This window comes from Amblyomma maculatum, chromosome 1 (genome assembly GCF_055883805.1).
Source record: "Amblyomma maculatum isolate TAMU_Amacu chromosome 1, ASM5588380v1, whole genome shotgun sequence".
Taxonomy (NCBI): Eukaryota; Metazoa; Arthropoda; class Arachnida; order Ixodida; family Ixodidae; genus Amblyomma; species Amblyomma maculatum.
This window is the reverse complement of record NC_139344.1, coordinates 300,058,482-300,078,264: the sequence shown is the minus strand read 5'-3', so window position 1 is coordinate 300,078,264 and position 19,783 is coordinate 300,058,482. Positions and strand designations below refer to the sequence as shown.

Genomic DNA, 19,783 nt, shown 5'->3' with positions numbered 1-19,783 from the left:
TGGATGAAAGGCCGGGACTCGAGGAAGGCACCCATAGCCAGACCAAAGAGTCTGTACGGTAAGTAGGAAGAAGTGCAGATTGATCTCGGGTGGTTTTCTGCTGTTGCTGGGCGTGAGACGTGAAGTCACGGGCAAGCTGGCGGCACTCTTCGGCATAAGTTGCACCTTGTGAAACAGTCGTGAATTCGGAAGAATCCGGTCGGTAAGGGAGAATGGTGTCCATGGTACAAGAGGGCTTACGACCGTACAGGAGGAAGTATGGCGAGAAACCGGTGGCTGCTTGTGTGGCAGAGTTATAAGCGAATGTGACGAATGGAAGAACGCGGTCCCAGTTGCAGTGGTCGGAAGCGACATACATTGCTAGCATGTCGCCCATGATGCGGTTAAAACGCTCAACCATTCCATTTGTTTGCGGATGGTACGCGGAGGTGGCGCGGTGAAGGATTTTCCATTCTCTGAGAACAGCTTCGACAACTTCAGAAAGGAAAGCGGGACCTCTGTCACTCAGCAATTCTTTGGGAGCCCCGTGGCGAAGAATTATGTGATGGAGGATGAAGGAGGCAATGTCTTGGGCTGTAGCAGATGTCAAAGGCGCCGTTTCGGCGTAGCGTGTGAGATGATCGATTGCAATGATGATCCAGCGATTGCCTGTTGATGTGCTAGGAAGCGGGCCGTATAGGTCTATTCCAACACGCTCAAAGGGCTGAGCTGGGCAGGTCAGCGGCTGCAGAGGAGCGGCGGGTTGGCGAGGTGGGTGTTTTTGACGCTGACACTCTTGGCAAGACTGGATGAACCGACGAACATAACGGTACATCCCACGCCAGTAGTACCGCTGTCACAGGCGAGTGAAGGTTTTCAATAAGCCGGCGTGGGCACACTGGGGATCGTCGTGGTAATGGGAGCAAATCACGGAGCGTAAATGGGTCGGAATTACAAGCAGCCACTTTCTACCATCCGGAACGTAATTCCTACGGTAGAGTAGCTCGTCTCTGTTGGCGAAATGATGAGACTGGCGACGGAGAGCGCGGCAAGGGGGTCGTGAAGCGGGGCCAGATAAAAAATCCAGGAGTGAAGCGATCCATGCGTCTTTGCGTTGCTTGGAAGTCATATCGGTGGGCATGTCGGTGGGATGTAGAACGGATATCGCAGAAGTGGCTTCAGATGGCAAGGGAGAACGTGAGAGAGCATCAGCATCGGCATGTTTACGGCCAGAGCGATAGATGACGTTAATGTCGTATTCTTGCACCCTCAGAGCCCAACGGGCCAGTCGACCAGAAGGATCTCTCTAAGAAGACAGCCAGAAGAGGGAGTGATGATCGGTGACGACATCAAAAGAACGACCATACAAGTAGGGGCGAAATTTTGCTATTGCCCAGAGAATAGCGAGACACTCTTTCTCGCTGACGGAATAGTTTGCATCAGGTTTTTTTAGGGTCCGACTTGCGTAAGCGACAACGTACTCATCAAAGCCAGACTTCCGCAAAGCGAGTACTGTGCCGAGGCCGACGCCGCTGGCATCAGTGTGGATTTCCGTGGGAGAAGAAAGGTCGAAATGACGCAGGATTGGCGGAGTTGTCAGAAGGTGGCGGAGTGTCGCGAAGGCATCATCACAGTGCGGAGACCAGGCTGAAAGATCGTGGCTGGACAGAAGCTTGGTGAGAGGGTCGATGATTGTGGCGAAATTGCGAACGAAGTGGCGGAAGTACGAGCAGAGGCCGACGAAGCTGCGGAGTTCTTTCACATTAGTTGGCTTGGGAAATTCTGCCACAGCGCGTAATTTTGCCGGATCGGGAAGAACGCCATCTTTGGAGACGACATGTCCGAGTATGGTTCGCTGCCGTGCTCCGAAACGGCACTTCTTTAAATTTAATTGGAGGCCAGCGTCGGTCAGGCATCGCAGAACTGTGTCAAGGTGCTGGAGGTGAGATGGAAAATCTGAGGAAAAGATGACAACGTCGTCAAGGTAACAAAGGGAAGTGTGCCATTTGAGCCCTCTGAGTAGGTTGTCCATCATGCGTTCGAATGTGGCAGGGGCATTGCAATGTCCGAATGGCATGACATTAAACTCATAGAGCCCATCGGGTGTGACGAAAGCGGTTTTTGGCCGATCGGCCTCTGCCATCGGCACCTGTCAGTAGCCGGAACGCAGGTCTATTGAAGAAAAGAACTCAGCTCCCTGTATGCAGTCAAGGGCGTCGTCGGTACGACGGAGAGGATAAACGTCCTTGCGCGTGATCTTCTTCAGTCGGCGGTAATCTATACAAAATCGGATGGAACCGTCTTTTTTCTTGACCAGGATGACCGGAGACGCCCAAGGGCTGTGCGACGGTTGGCTCACGTTACGCTGGAGCATGTCGGTTACCTGTTCGTCAATAATGCGGCGCTCGGCGGCTGAAACACGGTACGGACGCTGGAGCAAAGGGGAATGGGCGCCGGTATCAATACGGTGAGTAACGGTAGTTGTGCGCCCCAACGAATGTTGCTGGGAGTCGAACGAAGCCGAGAAATGTTGTAGGATGGCGACAAGCTGGGCTCGTTGTGAGGGCGTCAGGCCAGCGTCGATGGACCAGTGGAAAACTTCGAGGGATGATGAAGTGGCGACAGGAATAGGCTTTATGGCGCTGATGTGAAGGCCGGCGGTGGTATCGCCGAAGGGATATGTGGGCGTGGAATCGAGCAAAGCAACACTACCCAGTGACTGGCCACGAAGTAGTGGAAGGGCAGGGGCACGGGTTGCAAACAAAAATAGCACTTGAGTTGCAAAAAATTGTCAGCACAGCATGGGGCAGCAACACGGATTTTCGGTCAGCGCATCGTAACGAAGGTGTGTAGATAACAGTGGCGTCGGAAAGAGCAGCACAATAAAGAGGCACAAGCCCTGAGGAGAAAGGCAGAATGTCGATGTCCTCTGCGACGTGCACGGTAGCGGCAGCAGCAGCGGGTGTGTCCAAAAAAGTGTCACTGAGGGGTGATAACTAGAGTTGAGCACGGGCGCAGTCAATTATGGCGTTATGAATGGAGAGGAAGTCCCAACCAAGGATGACGTCGTGTGATGAGCGGGCGAGGACGAGGAATTCTATTGTGTATTGAACGTCGTCGATGACAAGGCGGGCGGTGCAGGCGGCTAATGGTCGAATGTCTTGAGCGCTGGCGGTGCGAAGAGAAACTGCAGGAAGCGGCGTCATCACCTTTTTGAGTTTGCGACAGAGGGCGTAATTAGGAACTGAAACAGCTGCGCCAGTGTCTACAAGTGCTTCGACAGGAACTTCCTCGATGAATATGGTAATAATGTTGGCTGGTACGTGAACAGGTCTTGAGTTGGTCCGTGATGGCGCAGTTCTTGCCTTCGGAACTGCGGCCGTTAGTTTTCCGTGTGAACGGCTGATTCGCGGCGGAGCATCGGAGAACGGGAACGACGGCCAGAAGGCGAGCGGTGGGAGCGGCGATCGTAACTTGAAGAGGACTGCGGAGAAGGCTCAGGGAACACAGGCGAGGGGGACGGGGGAAGATTGTACATCGGCTCACGTGTGTAGTCGTAGGGACGAGGGCCACGATTTCGGCACAAACGAGCCACATGGCCGGCGACTCCACAGGCGTAGCAAATAGGTCGGTTGTCTTGTGTGCGCCAGGGGTTGGAAGGGTGTGGCTGTTGTCGACGGCGGAGAACCGGACGATAAGGGGGGATTGTAGGTTGCTCAGTTTGCTGACGTCCCTGAGGCTCGTATAGGAGGGGAGGCCGGCTGTACACAGGGGCGACAGGGGGTGGTGGCCGCACCAAAACATCAGCCTACGTGAGAGGAGCCGCCACCAACGGCTGCTGAGGAGGTGAAGGCCGAACCTCAGTGGCCTGCTCTTGTATGACTCGCTGAAGAGTGGGAGTGAGCGGCGGCGCAGGCGCAGGTTCTGTCGGGCAAGTGAAGGTGGACAAGAAAAGCTGGCGTGCGACTTCCTCACGAACAAACTGTTGAATGTGCTGAATTAGCGACTGCTGGTCCTGGGCACCGTCCCCGGAGAGAGCCATGCTGGAAAGAGTGGCCTGCTGAAGGCCAGCACGTCGTGTGGATAGCCGCCTCTTGCGCAGCTCATCGAAGCTTTGGCAGAAGCTGATAACGTCGGACACAGTTTGGGGGTTTTTGGCGACGAGCATCTGGAAGGCGTCATCGTCAATGCCTTGCATGATGTGTCCGATCTTCTCGGCGTCGCTCATGGTAGGGTTTACGCGCTTGCACAGCTCTACGACATCTATGAAGCTGGTGAAATTTTCGCCGGTTTGTTGTGCCCGACTTTGCAAGCGTCGCTCGGCGCGAAGCTTACGTATAGCGGGACGGCCAAAAACTTCGGTCAGGCTGGTCTTGAGAGCCGTCCAGGTAGAAATGTCACTCTCATGGTTGCGAAACCATATATTGGCAACGTCGCTCAAATAGAAAATGACGTTTGTGAATTTCACGGTGTCGTCCCACTTGTTGTACGCACTTACGCGTTCATACGACGCCAACCAGTCTTCTACATCCGTGTCATCGGTGCCGCTGAAGATGGCTGGGTCGCGCTGACGCGCTGCACCGGGACAGATGACAGGCGATGGGGTTGGCGGTTGGCTGGCGGTCTCAGGCATCGCGGAAGTGGTAGGCAAAGCTCGGCTGCGAAGCTCCAGGTTGAGGGGATTGCTGGCACCTCCACCACTTGTTGTAGAAGACCTTGAACAGGGCGATACGTCGTCAACAGTCAATGGAACGTTCTGCGATCAGTCGTGAGACTTGTGTCAGCACACGTACGAGTGTCGAAGCGAGCTTCGTTGTCGTTTTCTTTCCTGACCGTCACGCGCGTTGAACATACTTGTCGTCGTTCTCTTCAGCATCAGGCGCTGAACATATCAGAGCCCAATACCTGTTTTACACTACTACTACTACTACTACTACTACTACTACTACTACTACTACTACTAGTAATACTATGCCGACGACTTTTCGACCGAATGTGCGGCATAAGCTGTCACTTAAGCTGAAGACAGCATGAAATAAATGCAAAGCAATCAGAAGCACAAACCAGCGGCCAACGCCTGTGCAAAAGATAGAGAAAATATTTTCTCAAATATTGTGCTTGCGCAATGTATCACATAGTGCTGAAATACAGCCCATGAGCGCGTATGACAGCTAAAATTGACATGCGCGAAGGAACCTCTGGGCGAGATGGAAATCGACCAAATGCATTCTCCTTACCTTTCAAACTTGTCAAATTTTAAATCTGGCAGAACGCAGAGGTCCTAAAAAGTATGCGCTAGTAATCTCTAACATGGATGATTGGCTTCCAGTTATAATCGTATAAATCGAATGATTTCTCTATGTTTACTGTTCAGCGCACCCCCCTCCCTCCCCCCCTCCCCGTTAGTGTTGCAACCGCTCTCGGCGGCGAGCTCCGAACAAGTCTGTAACGCTTGCAATTTCCTGAGCGTCGAACTCAGCAGTATGACAGGCATACTTTCTTTTAAAACATGCGTTCTGAAATTCGCATCCACCATGTGCCAATACATAAGATCGCTTACCTTTAGAGGGAGGTCGAGCATCGTCGTGAAGACAACAAAGAACGCAAAGCTCCATAGGGAACTTCGAGGGCCACTTCTGTTCCGAGTGTATGTCAGGCGGCACATTGACAACAGTGAACGAAACTACTCACATCTGCAGTTAAATATGCACACAAAAACACTACGGTTCACTTCAATACGTCGCAAAATATGTCCGAAAATGCAGTTGGCGTGGACAACGCACCGCCGCCATGCCACACGTTGAAAAACAAAATGGTGGGAAAACGTCACCACGACGATACCGATGGCCACCTGGCGGCAGACATGCAGCGATGCAGCCTCGCTTTCGGTTTTGGTTTTATCGCGAGACGAAACGTGTATTTTTCGTACAGCAGCAGCAGCCAGAACGATTGTGTTAGCAGACACTCAAAGAAATTAAGGGAACTAATTTATTGAGGTCGCATTAGGAAATTAGGTGGATGTCAGTCCGCAAGAAGAACGCGCCTGTGCGAACTCCGCTGTTGGGATGCGTGTCGGTTCTATCGCTCGGTCCAGCTTCGACTGACTGTCTTGGTATTCACATTTCACACCTTCACATCCGTTCTTCCCACGGTTGAAACCCTGGTACCGGCACGTACACCAGTCACACACACATCAGAGACGGCTCGCTCTCTCTCCTCATGTGATCTTGCTCTGCGGTTTCGTGTGCTGCGCCGACGGCCGTGAGAAAGTTCGTTTTAGCCTTGGCTGGGCGCGGTGTCAGATAGCGGCGTCAGCGTTCGATGGTCAAGGTAGACAATGCCTAAACGGGCATTTTGGTCGGCGTAGTCGGCGCAGCGCTGACACGACCCTCCCAAATTTGCGCCTGTCCTCAGGTGCAAGCATTCCGGGGAAATGGCATAAGCTCATTAGCGACGAGATCGCGCTCCTTGTACCTCCGAGTTGTTCAACGTTCACTGTTTTTCGGTTGATTTTACCAGGTGCGTGGTGTAGTCTTTCTATGACTACAAGGTTTGGCTCGATCACTTCTGTAATTTCAAAGGGTCCTTCGTAGCGCGCGTCAAGTGTCTTCCGTGCGCCGGCTTCGAACACGACGAGATCTCTGGGATGAAATTCTGTGGCCCGTCGCCTTGCGTTATATCGGACGGTTGATTAGCGTTGACTCTCGAGAAGGCAGTCCCTTGTTTCCACACTGACAATTGCTACAATTGCATGTATAATCTGCTCTGTCGCCACGAAGGCCGGTCTCACTGCATGCATTAGAATGAGAGGCAAGCCCGCATCAAAACATGGAATAGTTAATTACAAAGCAAAACTCTTTCTCATATGCGCCCATAACGAGGTAACAAGGAGCTTTAAAGAAAGGCTGTCGGGCTCCACTTTATAGGTACATGGAGCGCAAAAACTACTGATAGATGAAAATTGAGCTTAACTGAATGTTCATTTTCCAATCTAAAAATGAACATGTGATGCACCATGTTGTGTTTGGGCGTCGGAGCCCCGTGAGCGAGGAACCTCTCGATTCGGTTGCGGGGTAGAGACTACTTTATTGTGCTTTAGGAGAGAGGGGAAGATAAGGAGAGAGAGAGAAGCGCGAGCGCCTGTAAAGAAGGCATTGCTTCTCGTGGCCTTGTCGCGCACATGGTCCCAGGACGGTCCAGTTCCGAGGCAACGCACGGCTCGATTACGTCCGCGCGTCGTCGTCGGCACAGGCAGGGGGGACCCCCGCTGGTCCCTCCGAAGTGGCCGGCTCGCAGGTGCAAGGAGGCATTCCAACTGGAGCGGCCATGCGTTCGTTTGCTAGGAGGCGGTGTGGCAGTGCGTCGGTTCGCGTACACAACACCCCTTCCTCCTTAGACTGGGTCACCGTATCGGTTGGGTGGACGACGTCTCACGTTGAGGCCTTGGCAGAGCTTGATTATGCCTGGACTCGTTTTGTTGGTCGTCGCAGGGTTGTGATGCGCAGTCATTTTGTCGGGCCTCAGCTTCTCCCTGTTCGGAGTGGGGCGCTGTAGGCAGATCGTCTTCAGGCGAAGCTTCCGCTTGTGGTGTCGCGATCATGTAAGGAGCCGGCAGTGTGGACTGTTGTTCGCTTGCTGCTGGTCCGTTGGTCTGATCATTCAGTGGCGTATCTTCCATCGGGTAGGATTCAGCACCTGGCTTGGTGTGATCAAGGTGACGACGAACCGTTCCGGTTTTGGACCTGATCAACCAAGATCGATGCCCTAATCTTTTTTGTACGGTGCCTTCTATCCAAGCAAGGATTCCTGCGAAGTTGCGGAAGAAGACCGATTTTCCGACGGCCACTTGCCTCGTAACGCTCTCGTCCGAGGTCTTTTCAGCAGGTCGTGGCTTAAGTGCCGGTGCAGTGATGTACGCATCTGACTACTCGTAGTGGGGTCATGCGAGGCAGGAAAGCCGTAAGGTGAGGTAGAGAGCTGGTGGTCTAGGCGTTAATTATGTGGCCAAATAAAATTGTAACATGTAGTAATGTTTACGAGCTGCGCATGTAGTTAACAATGCGCCTGCAGTAATATGCAACTTTCTCCTAGATCGTCAGGATGCAAAAGAAGTGCCGGACCAATTTTAATTCCGCAACGGCATTGCACGCTCCGTTTGGCGCCGTCACTCTGAGCCCGCGATACGATGGTAGTGGGGTGGACGAAAATGTTGGCTTGAGGTTATATCCGATGCATGGACTCTGGCTGGCGTAGTGCAGTTCTCAGATTTCGTAAGGCTGCCGGAATGGATACTAAAAATGTGTAATGTTTACTATGCCAATGTGCAGTGCATTATAAGTTAATATCGAATTGCTCTACTACGCACGACGCTTCCTAGCTGTTACTGTTGTATATAGCCTAATTGTTGACACTGAACCATGCATACTGTATTTTTTTTCATTCTTGCACCCGTTTGCAAAAAAATGAGCGCCTGAACGGGCAGTAAAGAGCACATGATATCAGCACCGTGACAGCATTTGTACTGCTTTCACAATTACTTGAATAGACTTCGTCATTCTGCAAATGAAATCCACGCTGATCCCTCCCTTTATCCTGAAGTTTTCGTAACTAATGAAAAATGAAAAAAAAAATCAAACACCCTTACACCCTTGGAGATTGGCGGGGTGCATTTTACTAAATGAGCCTTTTCAATACCCCAAAAATCCCGAGTGGGGGTAAAATAGGTGCGAATAATTAAGAACACCCATTTCACGAAAAAACATGGGTGTTGTAAGGGTGTTAAATGACTAATATACCCTTAAGGGTGCAAAGTGGTTTACAGTGTATGAATCTCTATGACTTCCTACGACGGACGGCTTCTTGTAGATCAAATGTTAACCAGGTCTTGCAAATTGGCTGATAAAATGTGGTCTCGGCGGCCATGTCAGCTGCTAACTACCACCGCATACTCGGGAAGACGACTGTGCTACTCCCAAGGATACCGCTTTAACCAAGCCGGGCTCCCGCATGGCCAAGGAACCGGGATCAAAGGGGGGGGGGTTCTGTGCTCAACCTAATACGCTTCTATGTCGGCTATGGGCTGTGGTTTAGTGACGCCACAGCAACCGCCAAACAGCCTCGGCCATGTGAGCAGCGTGAACAGTCTGGGGGATTTTCGCTTAATGAGGCAGTTCTCACGCCTTGAACTGGAGCTCCCTGTCCTCCTTGTCTCGGCTGCCTGTGAGGAATAAGTGCCAAACCTCGACTTGCACCTGTTGCGCTTACGGGAGGCCGATATTGACTTTATAGGGCTCAGTTCAGTTCAGTCGTTCAGTCGTGTCCGACTCTTCGTGACCCTATGGACCATGTCACGCCACGCTTTCTGGTCTCTCACTATCTTCCTAACATCACATAACTTCATCTGCAGTGCCTTGAGGATGCCATCTAACCATCGCGTTCGCTGCCTACCCCTTCTCCGGCGACCCTCAACCTTTCCCAACATCAAATCTTTCTCCAGCGACTCCGCTCTTCTCTTCAGATGACCAAAGTAGCTGAGCTTTAACTTTAGAATTTGACCATCCAATGAGCAGTCAGGGTTTATGGTCGACAATATCGACTGATTTGATCTTCTGGCAGTCCAAGGAACTCTCAAGAGTCTTCGCCAGCACCACAATTCAAACGCGTCAATTCTTCGGCGGTCAGCCTTTTTCACAGTCCAACTCTCGCATCCATACATCACAACTGGAAAGACCATAGCAGGAGTTATACGGATCTTGGTTGGCAGACTAATGTCTCTGCTCTTTACTAGGCGGTCAAGGCTAACCATTGCTCTCTTTCCCAGAAGCAGGCGTCTCCTAATTTCATGGCTGCAGTCTCCTTCCGTGGTAATCTTGGAGCCCAAGAACAGAAAATCTGTCACAGCTTCCACTTCTTGTCCATTGATGCTCCAGGACTTGATAGGGCAAGACGCCATGATCTTTGTCTTTTTAATGTTCAGTTTAAGCCCAAACTTCTCACCCTCTTCTTGTACGCGCATCAGAAGTCTCTTGAGTTCCACTTCACTTTCTGCCATTAAAGTGGTATCATCCGCATATCTAAGGTTGTTGATACGTTTTCAAGCAATCTTCACTCCAGCTGAAGACACGTCCAGACCGGCCTTCCTCATGATGCACTCTGCATATAGGTTAAATAGGCAGGGCGACAGTATGCAGTCTTGCCTCACACCTTTTTCGATCGGAAACCAATCAGTAAGACCATGCCCAGTTCTGACTGTGGCCTCTTGCCCTTCATACAGGTTCCTGAGGAGATAGATGAGGTGAATTGGAACTCCCATCTTTTGGAGAGCTTGCCACAATCTGCTGTGATCTACGCAGTCAAACGCTTTCGCATAATCAATAAAGCAGAAGTAGATGGGTTTCTGGAACTTTCTTGCTTTTTCCATGATCCAGCGAAGGTTGGCAATTTGGTCTCTAGTTCCTCTGCCCTTGCGAAACCCAGCTTGCACGTCCGGAAGCTCCCGATCCACATACTGCTGCAGCCTACCTTGGAGGATGTTCAACATCACCTTGCTAGCATGCGAAATAAGCGCGATCGTGCAGTAGTTGGAACAATCTTTGGCACTGCCTTTATTTGGAATGGGGATGTAAACTGACCTCCTCCAATCCTGTGGCCACTGCAGGGTTGTACAAATCTTCTGACATAATGTATGCAGAAGGCTAACAGCGTCATGGTTGAGGTTTTGAAGCAACTCAGCTGGAATGCCATCAATTCCGCTAGCTTTGTTCTTAGCAAGGCTGGCTAAGACCCATTCAACTTCACTCTTCAGGATGCCCGGCTCGAGATCAGTAATCACAACCGTCTTATGTTGGGTTTGCACATTGGGGTCCTTGTACAGTTCTTCTGTGTATTCCTGCCACCTCTTCTTTATCTCTGAGGCTTCAGTGAGGTCCTTGCCTCGTTTGTCCTTTATCACGCCCAGCTTAGCACAGAAGCTTCCTTTGATATCTTTGATTGTCTTATACAGTGCTCTTGTGTTCCTCAATTGGCTGTTGTCCTCAACTGCTTGGCACTGTATGTTCAGGAAGGCATTCTTATCTCTCCTTGCTATTTTCTGAAAATCCGCATTGAGAACCTTGTATCTTTCTCTTTCCCCCATAACTTTTGCCATCCTCATTTCCTCAGCAATTTGGAAAGCCTCTTCAGATAACCAGTTCGCTTTCTTGCATTTCTTTTGCTTTGGAACTACCTTAATAGCAACTTCTTGTATTATATCACGAACATCAGTCCACATCTCTTCGGGCTCTCTGTCTTCTAGATCTAATTCTTGAAATCGATTCTTCACTTCCACAGCATATTCTAATGGAATTTGATCCAGATCATACCTGAAAGGCCTTCTAGTTTTCTGCGTTTTCCTCAATCGAAGCTTATTTTTGGCAACAAGAAGCTGATGATCGGTGCCACAATCGGCCCCAGGCCTTGTTTTTACTGCTTGTATAGGGCTTCTCCATCTCTGCCGGCAAAGAATATAATCGATCTGATTCCTGTACAGACCGTCCGGTGAAGTCCATGTGTACAGGCGCCTCTTGTGCTGTTGAAAATGAGTATTCGCTATGGTCAGGTTGTTTTCTTGACAAAACTCTACTAGCCTCTGCCCAGCTTCATTTGGCTCGCCAAGACCGAACTTGCCTATAATTCTGGATATTTCTTCACTCCCGACCTTAGCATTCCAGTCTCCTATGAGAAAAACGACTTCTGATGATGGGGTGCGGTCTAAAAGGCATTGTAGGTCCGCATAAAATCTCTCAACGTCAGCTTCTTCAGCAGTAGGGGTCGGTGCATAGACTTGGATAACTGTTATGTTGAAAGGGTGACCTTGGATCCGAAGTTGAATCATTAGGTCGTTTTTGGGTTGTACCCTAGCACTGCTTTGCCAATTCTTCTGTCTACTATGAGAGACCCCATTCCTTCTCTTGGATTCGTGCCCACAATAAAAGACATAACGGTCGCCGGAGTTAAATTCTCCCATTCCGGTCCACTTGAGCTCGCCGATACCCAAGATATCAATGTTCAATCTGTCCATTTCTCGCTTGACGACATCCAGTTTACCTTGCGTCATAGATCTTACATTCCATGTTGCTATGTGATATATCTCCTTGCAACATCGGACTTTCCGGTCGCTTCCCGACACATCCACAACTGAGCGTCCTTTTGGCTTTAGCCCAGCCGCTTTATTCGTCCTGGAGCTACTAGGAATCGCCCTTTGTTCATCCCCAGTAACATGTGGGACGCCTAGATATGACCAAATGTCTCCATCTAACCCCCAATGTCCTTCTCTCTTACTGAGAGCAGATGCAGCGTAAATGTGGACTTTAAGCTGAAAAAAACGCAAATGAAGCCATTACGAAGCCTTTTGAGGTCGCACATCGGCTGTGGCAGTGCCACAAAACTACCCACATGGTTCTCACAGCGGTTACTTGCAGAATATTTGTGGGTAATTGAAATATGAATGCGGAATCTATGCGAGAAATACCTCGCGAAGCATAACAGTAGATGCTATGGGTATGGGTGCAGCAGTAAGACGTACGTGCCCTCATCAGTCTAGTGCATATTGGGTAGGTTCACCATTAATGCAATCACTTTCCAGGAAATACTTGGGAAATCGGCTGCCCTCACTACCGCCTTGAAGAGAAAGAAGTAGAAAGATAGAAAGGCAGGGAGGTTAACTAGGCGATGCACAGCAGGCTACCCTGTGCGTGGGGAGAACAAAGAGAGAAAGAAAAAACGGGGCAGCAAGGAAAGGACTTTGTCGGATGTCCGGAGATCTGTAGTAAAATGTTGTAGAGGGCATACACTTAAAATCTAGAACTGAACCTCAGTTCCTTCAAACGTTAAGGAACGCCTTCACCACTTTCCTTTGTGATGAAGGTGTCATTCGAGGGACTAGAACCTTAGCTTCTTTTAGAGGGCGACAGTCTAAGCGGCGGAGTGTAGCAGTCAGGAAGGTACACTCTCGCTCAAACTGAGGGTGCCTCCGCTGTGATGCTACAATGTTGTGCCGTCTGAGGCTAGGAGTGGCGTTTACATACCCCTATTCCTATCGCATCGCAATGGCAGACTTTCCAGCTTGTGAGCAGTGCGGGTGTTATGACACGATTGCGCACCCCCTTGGCGCTCCCTACTAAAATGGGAACTAGAAAAGGGGCATGCGTGCATGCTCCCTATATCTGTCCCTTGAAGGGCTTTTTAGGGCAACGTAAATGAGGCCTTTGTACGGGAAGAATGGCCTCAACCCCGGCGCTGCACACACAAAGGCGGCCAGGTTTCGGTGGGGCTGAAATTCTGAAGCGTGGCTTTTTGGGCTTGCTGGTGCGTGAACATAGCAAGATTGTAGCGCAGAGCAAGACAGGGCACATGAAGAAACGAACATACATCTTCGACATCAACACTAAAGGCAAGGTATGTTTCTGGGTTTTATCCATTAAAAACTGCACGATATGCTCCGAATTCCGCAAAAGAATAGGAGCAATCCGTTCCATTCACAAAAGATGCCGCTGAAGGTAGCTGGACATAGTGTACTGCCACGTACCAGGCGCCGAAACGATGGCACGAAATGGCATATCAGATTACTGAGTTCGTAATCTGATATGCCATTTAACTGAGCTTTCCAAATAGCCGTAACTGAGCTTTCCAAATAGAAATATTTGTCTTAATAACGGCATGCAACAACGAAAGCAATATAATTCATTTAGCAGTTCTACAGCGAGCTCGTTTACCTTATCAGGCTGAACATACACTAGATTGAAGTTTTTCTGATGGCTGCGCAGCCCTTATCAGAGAAAAACCACCCGGCATAATCACGAAGCCGCCTTATTTGTCTGAACTGATCACATGGATATTGTTGGAAACAAGGTAATTGTGTACTCGAACCGACACACAGCCATCTCGCCTCCTAGCTAACGGCCACACGGCCGCTCTAGCAGCAATACTTCCTTCGCACGCGGAAGCCGGCCACTTTGGAGAGACCATCAGGGGTCTCCCCTGCCCACAAAGACGCGCGGGCTAAAGCCGGGTTCACACGGCGGAAACATGTGGTCGACTCTGGCGACAGCGTGTTCGCGTAATGTCAGCTACCCTGTCACATTGCTTCAACACGAACTGTGCGGAAGTACGTCTTTGTCTCCTGGCTACACGGAACGGAAATATCTGTTGCAACCCTTGGCGAACTCCTTGTAACACCGAAAAAACAACTTCGGCGATGTTGATCTGCTGCCTCTCTAGCGTAGCCGCGGGCGACTCCGGAGTCCGGCGCACAAAAGAGGAGGGGAGCCACGACGACCCCCGCAAGGAGGGGTCTTGCGCTCAAGAACGGGCCGGAGGTAAGAAGGGAACCAGGGCGGCTACACCACAGCTGGTTTCAATTGTGGCCCACTGTCCGACTGCATTCAAGAAGCCGTACCGCGCGAGTGAACAAAGCGACGAAGGGGAGCTTTTTTTTCAAGTGCTGTTTGCGAGCACGAAAATCAATAAAAAACGATCAATCACGGTTAAGTGGCTGGGGTGGTGTGTCTTCGCTGGGATTTTCGCTCGGCTATTGAACAAGTCAAACACTGCCGACGACCGCGGTTTGCATTTAGTTTTCATTGCCCAAGTCTGTCACACCGACGTAACACCCCGACAACCTGCCTTGTTTCTCAGCTGCTTGTGCAGTGTGACAAGCTGCTTGGAAACAAGTGTCTTCGGAAACATGTCTCTGGCTTGACGTGCGGACATGTTTTGTCCACGCGGCTGTTGTGTTCCCGCAGTGTGAACCGTGCTTAAGGAAACCCGAGCCGTTGGAAGTCGACCTTCCTCGGACCGTGTGCGCGAGCAAGGCACCACATCCCAAGTGCTCGCGTTCCTCTTTTTCCCTCTACTACTCTCCCTTCTAAATGTAAAATAAACTCACAGTCTATACCCAGCAACCGAGTTGAGAAGTTCCTCGCTCCCGGGCTTCTACGCCCCGAGCATAACAATAATTGATAATGGGTCCCAGTCGTTTGGCATTTTGTGGCCTACTTTCATTCCGGCGCAGAACGCTTACGAATTCTGAGACGCACGTCTCTCTTTTTCTGTCAAACACCAAGCGAGGAAAATTTCTGACCTTAAGCTTATCCAAGTCCGAAAGCGAAGGGTCATATGAAAATTGGACCTTTCTTGAGTACGTCCAAACGCTCAGCCAGCACTTCGCAACCTCCAAGTAGAACGACGTTTCCTTCAGTAGCGGGTGCTTTTCGCCCTTGGGCATGGTGGGTCTCCCGATGTTCCAGTGAAACTCCGTTTTCTGTTGTCGTCTTCTAGGCTTACAAGGCTCGTGGACCTGGCCTGTGGCAGTAGTGCGCTCGGCGTCCGGTGCGAAGACAAAGGTTCTAGTAACGCGCTTGGCGCCACCGCTCAGAACAAAGTATCTTGCAAATCCGGTTGAATGCAGTAGTGGGTCGCACAATAGCTGAGTATTAGCAGGATAGGGGCCCAATCTGAAATGTCATGAAGCATCAGCGATGAAAAAGAAAAGTTGCGTAACCCCTTACGCGCATAGAGCTTCTCACTGGCTCAAAAAAGTAGGTGGACGTTACGATGTGATGTAATTTTTCCGCACCCGCCAATCTGCGCTTCTTGTGCGCGGATGTTCAAAACCTACCTGATGCTATATCCCATTCTGTGAGCAAAATATCTGACGTCAAGCATGCTAACAGATATTTTGAATGATGCAAAAATGTTGTATACCAATTTCCGACGACCTGTGATCACGCTTACATTGGACTGAATGACCAATGCCAAAACATACTCCTTATGAATACAACAATTCTTTACGTCAAGACTGCTCTAACCTGGGCGACCACAGCCGGAATTGCAAAAGATTAGGAAAGCGCAAACGGTGCGAGCCAAAATTTGAGAATACCACTGTTCTTTTTACACACCCAAGCCAATTATGGCGCGAGGTGCAGAAAGGGAAAATCAATTGACACACCATGTGCACCACCTCCTTAGTCACCCTAACAAGACCTGAAATTGCATTCCGTGACGACAAATGAGTGCACCGCTTTCTTGATTTGTGCCGGTGTTCCCGGCTTTGCCTCACGTTTTATCATGCATGTGTTTTCACGCCTTGATTAGAATCATTGATGCGGCATCGTGTTTTGTTTTGTATCTTGCCCTCTCTTGCGTACTTGATGCTGCTTTTCCGAAGAAGCCATTCAGTTGCGAGTTATCGCTTGTGTCGTTTTGTTTTCCCTGCTGGGTTCTTTTCGTGCTCGTTTACCATGAACCACGAATACTTACCAACTTACCCTAGTTATCACGTTAACGCAATGTATAAAATAATTGCTTACCAACTTACGCTAATTATCACGTTAACGCTATAAAATAATTGCTTAATTATGCCCATAAATATTCTCCTAGAGCACTTGAACTAGGGCTTGTAAATCAAATAGCATAGCACGGGAACAAAAACCGGGATGATGACAAGACAGGACAAGCGCTAACATTCAACTGAGGGTTTATTGCAGAAAGGATCACATACTAGCACTGATAGGAAAGGAGCACATACACATTGTATTAGGGCTGCCCTTTAATTATCTGCTGCATCAGAGTCCTTGGGAATAATGTGCGAGAACTCAAGTTCGCTTCCTGCTGTAGAACCCACATCGGTGCTATGTGATTATCTGAGGGACCTACCTAAATAGGCAATAAACATTCATCCAGAGCGGCTGCCTAATATGTTCGAAGTAGAACCATTAGGGGAAGGTGGCGTGTGTTGCAGATTCAGGGGGAACCTGCAAACTGACCGAAGAGGACAAAGAAAAGGTTTGGAAGCGCGCGGGAGAGATTGTGAGCCATGTTAGGACATTGACAGTCGCGGGAAGAGTCGGGTATTAAACGCAGTGTTAGAGGCGTCCTGGTGCACGCCCTGGTTCTTCTATATTGTATGGTGCCGAAACCCAGGAGGTAATGTGAGCTCCTTCAAAGATCCTTCCTGGAGTTTGCGAAAGGAACGCCAATGATCCTCCAGGAAGATACCAGGAGCTACGTCATCGAACCCCACCGGAAAGAGAGAAGAGCGCGGTATCGAGACACCATGGACCGCATCAGGACGAAACGCGATATCCAGCGAGCTTTCCTGACCCGGCTGTTACATCAGGCAAGAGAACTTTTGAATTCGAAAGCAGTAAATGTTCTTGCGCTAAAACGAGACTAGAAGCATGCAACGACGGCTTGCGCGTAATGAACGAGAAGCTGCACGCAATTAAAGGCGACGCTTGTGCAGAAGACGCCGCAGCTGCGCTAGAGTATGAGAAAACTTCCACGCAGACAATGACTCTTTTCTGTCACCACATCGAGACCCTTCAGGCGCCTGCTCATGCTCGCGACAGCCATCGTTCTACAAAGACGGCAGTTTTACCGGAGAATGTAGCCGAATCACCTCTGGACTTAACCGTTGATTCTGTCATTGAGCTTAAAGAAAACAAATCCAAAGTTCCACCGCGGTCACATCGATCCCAGACGTCAATTTTCCCGAGTCAGCTCCAAAGTCATTATTGGAGGAACCTGATTACACCGGGGCACCACTCAGAGTCATGGATAAGAACAATAACTTTACGTGTGCCCAGAGCGATGCCATGAGTGACCTAAGAGCGGCTGCAGTACTGTGGAACACACCTTTGTTAGAAGCTCATAAAGGGCTGATCCACGTAGAGTTCTACAACAGTAATGAAAGCATCGAGTCAATTTCACGCATGCAAAGGCGGACAGAGGATTTTGGTCAGTTTACAAGCAAGATTGTTTTCGAGCCGCCAAAGAAAGAAGACTGCTAACAAGAGCCTGAAGATATACCTATGGAGCGATCACTCAATAGAATTGACTTTATCGGCTTGGAGAGGTACAAGAATGTTAAGAAGGAGCTCATAGGATGTAACGTGGATGACTTCAATCATGGCCCACAGGAACTGTCAACAGAGGAAGATGAAAGTGCATTCATTGGCCCTAAGCAAAACAAGAAAGACAGTGACCAGCATAGATACTGAGCCTCCCGCAAAGAGCTGCATAGAGCAGCTTCTGGAAAGTATGAGCGAGAGGAAGACGCGACAACAGTGATTTCAGGTCACATGCCGACCGCTGTACACTCTAAGAAAGTTGCGGACGCAACAGCGTGCATATTTGGTCATGCGAGAGGAATGTGAGCAGCCCCCTAAGGCTGCCTGCATCAGTTCCAAGTTCTCAACGTCAGCTCCCGTTGCAGCACCCGCATCGAGTTTACCGCCACCTTTAATATCGTAATTTTTGCTGCATATGGCCCAGCATTGGCAGCTTTCACCACATTCATCGCACACGCGTTCCAGAAGCACCTTTTTCATACGATGATGACAATGGGGTAGTGGTCGCACACAAAATAACCTGTCCTGATGAAAATAGCCGTTATACTGCTCGCGTGCCATCTCGTGTAGTAGCGTCGCATTACTGCGGGATTGTTCAGTGAGCGCCGCATGCCTACGCTAATGTTGCCACCTACCTGATCGGAAGTGAAGTCGGAAGTGCGTACGTGGGTCTCGGCGCTCGACGTGCAATTTGATCCGCACTTCACTGTCGATGCCTACAACGGGTGGGGGAGGCTCGGCTGAGCAGCGCCGGGGCATCAGCTGCATCTGGCTGCCCTGGCTCAAGAAGTACGCCTGCGGTCGAAGTGCCCGAGCCTTAACACCACGTAGATGGCTCAAGCCAACATAGTAGCAAGCAGCGTGCATATTTAAGCAAAATACTAGCTCAAGGAGTCTCCACGTGTCTAACTGTAATAATGCAGTTAATACAATTCTTTTTTTCATATGCGCAAAGGTATAGCATCACTATCATCAGCCCACCGATGCTCACTACAGCACAAACACCTCTTCTTTGTGATTTCATCGGCAATCCCGCAAAGTTCTCAGTTTATAACGCACTTTCTACCACTCCCTGCTACGCTGTCCAGTCTGTTACACATAAAGACGACCGGTCACCTTGCACTCGCATTAGATGCCGATTTTGACTACAGAATATCATTACCACACACTTGTCCCTGATTTATTCAGTCCACTTTGTGTTTAATGTTACGCTGATCATTTTCTTTTCCATTGCTGCGCCGTTGTCCATAATTTACTCTGAGCCCAATTCACCACCTGCCCGAGTTAAGGTGTAATGTACTGCCACGTCCAGCACCTCACCACTTACCGTAAATTGCTCTTCCTTTCTGAAATTGTTAAGCAATATTTAACCTGTGGTGGCTCCTACACATACCGTCGCCACCTAGAATATAACAGGACCGGTGCATGACCTTCTCTTCCAGCATCGAAAGTCACAACAATGGCGATAAAGGGTCAGCAAGCGAATCTATGCACACCGGCATGAGTAAGGTGGTGATGGAACACCACGTAAGTAGACTCAGGTCTTCGCTGGCACCTTAATTTCCTAGCACTTATTTGCCCATCCGCAGTCGTGACGTAGGCTGATGCAGTGCGCTGGCTTTGTTAGGATTTCAGAGGTGACGCAAGTGCCAAGAACGCAGGTTTAATAATACCTTGGTTTTAGACGGTAGTAGTAGGTGTCTACCAGTCAGACTGCAGATCATGCGCAGCTCTGAGAGCTTACGTGGGAATCGTTAAGTGGGCGCCATATGATTTGGCAGATATATACCTGATTAAAACCTAGTTTTGCAACGCCTCCCTGGAAAATCCATGTCACAACCAAACTTTTTTCTGTCGACCTTTATTGAAGTGGGCTTCTGGATATTTGGATTGGCATTGCAGCGAGTTGGCGCCTC

The 19,783-nt window shown here is 49.8% G+C and overlaps 1 protein-coding gene across 1 annotated transcript in view; it reads right to left on the bottom strand.

Annotated features, from left to right (window-relative positions):
* Nucleotides 1-19,783, bottom strand: part of LOC146206901 (cubilin-like) — a 324,785-nt gene that overhangs the window by 113,907 nt on the left and 191,095 nt on the right. Inside the window, exon 8 of the mRNA XM_084575889.1 lies at nt 18,503-18,662. Coding sequence (XP_084432015.1) covers nt 18,503-18,662 — 160 coding nt within the window. The remainder of the gene's footprint in view (nt 1-18,502; nt 18,663-19,783) is intronic.